This window comes from Sardina pilchardus, chromosome 7 (genome assembly GCF_963854185.1).
Source record: "Sardina pilchardus chromosome 7, fSarPil1.1, whole genome shotgun sequence".
NCBI lineage: Eukaryota > Metazoa > Chordata > Actinopteri > Clupeiformes > Clupeidae > Sardina > Sardina pilchardus.
The window spans coordinates 33,932,337-33,937,336 of record NC_085000.1 but is presented as its reverse complement, the minus strand read 5'-3'; the positions used below and the strand labels follow the sequence as shown (position 1 = coordinate 33,937,336).

Genomic DNA, 5,000 nt, shown 5'->3' with positions numbered 1-5,000 from the left:
TCCTGAACACGGCAATATAAGGAGGTATACTTTGGGGCTGAGCAATTTACAGAAATATGTGGTGTGTGCCTTCCAGAAATAAATGGCAATTTTTATTTAGTGATGAAAAAATGACTTTTTGGCACTTTTTGCACTCCATATTTGTGACACTAGCTGATCTGACATGACTTGTTTGCGGTAGCACACATGACGTGCACAGATGATGATTCTCTATAATATTTGTTTTACTGCATTGCAATGAACAAAGTAAAGGCAAAAAGTGTTTATTTGTCAAACAAATTTGGATGCAATATGAGTCTTGAATTGGATACCATACAGGAGTGTGCTAGGATCTCAAAACCGTGTTATGAACGTGACTTGTCATAGAGAAACACATGATAACATTGGATTATGAACATAGGCTATTCCACACCAAAACACGAGGTAAGTGGAGCTAAATGAAGTTATTATTTCGCTGTCACTTCGTCTGTTTTATGGCCTAGAAGGTTGTATTTGGTATCTGTGGATAGCTCTAGTTCTCCTCTTTCATCTGACATGCGTGCCAAATCTTTTTGATCGCGATTTCACGAGGAAATCAAACGAGAGTAAAGGTAGCCAAAGCTATATGACATTATTATTTGTTTGTAACTTCGTCTGATTTTATCATACGAAATTATCGATGTATTTGGTATCAATGCAAAGCTCTGCTTCTCCTCTTTCATTTGATATGCGTGCCATGTCTGTGCGATGCGTGGTCCGCGAGTAATTTAAGCGAGAGTTCTGGATGCGCCAGTGAACGCAGAGCAATATAGACTGTAAATATGATATACTTTGATTTAACTTCATCATTTTATTTTATTTTCATACTTGATCGTACAGACAAGTGTCTAGTATCGTTGGAAAGCCCCGGTTCTGCTCTTTCCTGCAATATAAGTTTCATCTCGCTGTGACTAATAATAGCGGAGCAATGTAACAAAGAAAATGTGTGCGTTTTTTGACGCACTTTGCGTCCGTCGGGCTCATAGGGTTAATGTGCCTCCATGGAACACATGTCTGTGTGGTAGGGGCGGGACCACAACCCTCTGAGCCAATCACTCACCTGCCTCTGCACCAATCGGATCTTGCGCTTGCTGGCTTGAGTCCAACTGCTGGGTTGCTCCTCCAGCTGCGGGAAGAGAGCAGAGAGGTTCTTAAGCGACACACACTGCATGAGGTGGGAGTGTGTGTGTGTGTGTGTGTGTGTGTGTGTGGCCGTACACTAAAGGCTTTGCAGCCTGCACATCAGCATGTAAAATATACTGTATACATGATGATCCAGAGCGCAGCCGTGCGCCTGGTCTACAGCCAAGCCAAGAGGGCGTATGTGGCCCTGTTGATTATTCCTACTGCCCTATTATCTTTTACATTTCTCCTGGAACTGTTAGAATTGCTTTAAACAGCTTCAAATGTTTCCCATGTTGTACGTCCCTCTGGTTAAAACACGTCAACCAAATGAATACACACACACACACAAATCATCAGGACGTCTCCCTCCCCTCTTGACCTTTATCTATCTTGATCATCAGAAGCTCTCTCTCCTCCTCTACCGTTATCTAGCCTGCTCACCACCACTCCTGCCAAGTCCAAAAATCTGCTGATGAAAACATGTAGCAAAATCGGCTGATAAGTAATTATGTAGCGCGCCGCCTCTGGCTCACCACAGCTGCCGCGTGTCATAGATTAACCCACGAGTGCACAGCAAGTGGTGGAGCAGAGGACGCTCAGATCATCTGGAACCTCCACCACTGCACTGCACTCAGATCAGAGAGGGATCATCTGTAATCTCCAGCACTGCACTGCACTCAGATCAGAGAGGGATCATCTGTAACCTCCTGCACTGCACTCAGATCAGAGAGGGATCATCTGCAACCTGAGCACTGCACTGCACTCAGATCAGAGAGGGATCATCTGTAATCTCCAGCACTGCACTCAGATCAGAGAGGGATCATCTATAATCTCCAGCACTGCACTCAGATCAGAGAGAGATCATCTGTAACCTCCACCACTGCACTGCACTCAGATCAGAGAGGGATCATCTGTAACCTCCAGCACTGCACTCAGATCAGAGAGGGATCATCTATAATCTCCATCACTGCACTCAGATCAGAGAGGGATCATCTATAATCTCCAGCACTGCACTCAGATCAGAGAGGGATCATCTATAATCTCCAGCACTGCACTCAGATCAGAGAGGGATCATCTGTAACATGAGCACTGCACTCAGATCAGAGAGGGATCATCTGTAATCTCCAGCACTGCACTGCACTCAGATCAGAGAGGGATCATCTGAAACCTCCACCACTGCACTCAGATCAGAGAGGGATCATCTGTCACCTGAGCACTGCACTGCACTCAGATCAGAGAGGGATCATCTGTAACCTCAGATCAGAGAGGGATCATCTGTAACCTCCAGCACTGCACTCAGATCAGAGAGGGATCATCTATAATCTCCAGCACTGCACTCAGATCAGAGAGGGATCATCTGTCACCTCCACCACTGCGGGCACCCTCATCCATAGCCAAGTGGGTACAGTAGACAATCTTTATACGTGGAGGAGGATCTGTGTGCCCGCTGCGTGGCTCGACCGTTATCATTTTGGCTGCCACGCTAGCAGGCTAGCAGGCTAGAGGTTGCACACTAGCGGCGTGACACGCACGCCTGAAGTGACGATGCGCACATGCTGGGAACAGGACATTCCCTACAGCTTCATGCACATGCACATGCTGGGAACAGGACATTCCCTACAGCTTCATGCACATGCTGGGAACAGGACATTCCCTACAGCTTCATGCACATGCTGGGAACAGGACATTCCCTACAGCTTCATGCACATGCACATGCTGGGAACAGGACATTCCCTACAGCTTCATGCACATGCTGGGAACAGGACATTCCCTACAGCTTCATGCACATGCTGGGAACAGGACATTCCCTACAGCTTCATGCAGCATGCACATGCTGGGAACAGGACATTCCCTACAGCTTCATGCACATGCTGGGAACAGGACATTCCCTACAGCTTCATGCACATGCTGGGAACAGGACATTCCCTACAGCTTCATGCACATGCTGGGAACAGGACATTCCCTACAGCTTCATGCACATGCTGGGAACAGGACATTCCCTACAGCTCCATGCAGCATGCAAGCGTGTTGGAAGCGCTTTCAGAACACAACGCTACGAAAAGATGATTCATCTCATTTTGACACGAGTACATTTCATAAATGACATTCTGATGTTTGAAAGTCAGTCAGTCCCAAACACAAGGCCACATTCAAAACGATTTCTCGTTTAGTTTCAGTCCCAAACTCCCCCAAAACCGATATCTCGTATTGTTTCGAAACTCAACAACAGGCCACATTCAAACCGATATCTCGTATTGTTTCGAAAGTCAAAGAGACCACATTCAAACCAATATCTCGTATTGTTTTTAAACTCAAAAAGAGGCCACATTCAAACCGATATTTTGTACTGTTTCAAAACTCAACAGCAGGCCATATTGAAACCGATATCCCATATTGTCTCAAAATCAACAACAGGCCATGTTCAAACCGATATCTCGTATTGTTTCGAAACTCAACAGACCACGTTCCTAGTGCTGGTGATGGCTGATGAAAATCCACAGTGTTTCTGAATAATATGCCCAAGGAAACACACACACAGTGTTTCTGAATAATATGCCCAAGGAAAAACACACACAAATGTAACTGGTCCCAATTATTATTTCACCTTCTTCTGAGTGTTTGTGTCTTGCTGTGTGTGTGTGTGTGTGTGTGTGTGTGTGTGTGTGTGTGTTCATCTTCTCCTGAGTGTGTGTCCTGTTGCGTGTGTGTGTTTGTTGAAGGTGCATGTGTGTGTGTGCGTGTGTGTGTGTTTACCCTCTCCTAAGTGTGTGAGCCTTGTTGCGTGTGCGTGTGTGTGTGTTTACCCTCTCCTGAGTGTGTGAGCCTTGTTGCGTGTGTGTGCGTGTGTGTTTACCCTCTCCTGAGTGTGTGAGTCTTGTTGCATGTGTGTGTTTACCATCTCCTCAGTGTTTGAGTCTTCTTGTGTGTGTGTGTGTGCGCGTGTGTGTGTGTGTGTTCATCTTCTCCTGAGTGTGTGTCCTGTTGCGTGTGTGTGTTTGTGGAAGGTGCATGTGTGTGTGTGCGTGTGTGTGTGTTTACCCTCTCCTAAGTGTGTGAGCCTTGTTGCGTGTGCGTGTGTGTGTGTTTACCCTCTCCTGAGTGTGTGAGCCTTGTTGCGTGTGTGTGCGTGTGTGTTTACCCTCTCCTGAGTGTGTGAGTCTTGTTGCATGTGTGTGTTTACCATCTCCTCAGTGTTTGAGTCTTCTTGTGTGTGTGTGTGTGTGCGCGTGTGTGTGTGTCTGTTTACCCTCTCCTGAGTGTTTGATTCTTGTTGTGTGTGTGTGTGTGCGTGTGTGTGTGTGTGTGTGTGTGTGCGTGCGTGCGTGCGTGCGTGTTTACCCTCTCCTGAGTGTTTGATTCTTGTTGTGTGTGTGTGTGTGTGTGTGTGTGCGCGTGCGTGCGTGCGTGTTTACCCTCTCCTGAGTGTTTGATTCTTGTTGTGTGTGTCCGGTGTGGTCACTTTGTTCCAGGGCATCCAGCAGCCCCCGAGCTCGTTTCTGATTGGTTGGCAGCTCAGCCTCATACTGGACACACAGCCTGGCCACGCCCACACCAAGCCCCGCCTCATCTGGAGAGAGAGAGAGAGAGAGAGAGAGAGAGAGAGAGAGAGAGAGAGAGAGAGAGAGAGAGAGGGGGGAGGAGAGAGAGAGAGAAGGGGGGAGAGAAGGGGGGAGAGAAGGGGGGAGAGAGGGGGGAGGAGAGAAGAGGGGGGGGAGAGAGAGGAGAGAGAGGGGAGAGGAGAGAGGGGGGGGGGGGAGAGGGGGGGGGGGAGAGAGAGAAGGGGGGGAGAGAGAGGAGAGGAGAGAGGGGAGGGGGGGAGAGAGGAGAGAGAGAGAGAGAGAGAGAGAGAGAAGGGG

At 47.9% G+C, this 5,000-nt stretch overlaps 1 protein-coding gene across 2 annotated transcripts in view; it reads right to left on the bottom strand.

The window, feature by feature from the left end:
- rtel1 (regulator of telomere elongation helicase 1) overlaps positions 1-5,000 on the bottom strand; it is an 81,644-nt gene that overhangs the window by 21,848 nt on the left and 54,796 nt on the right. For both annotated transcript variants that reach the window (XM_062541902.1, XM_062541901.1), the window contains exons 26-27: positions 4,557-4,711; positions 1,079-1,144 (exon numbers count right to left, since the gene is read on the bottom strand). In XM_062541902.1, coding sequence (XP_062397886.1) covers positions 1,079-1,144; positions 4,557-4,711 — 221 coding nt within the window. The remainder of the gene's footprint in view (positions 1-1,078; positions 1,145-4,556; positions 4,712-5,000) is intronic.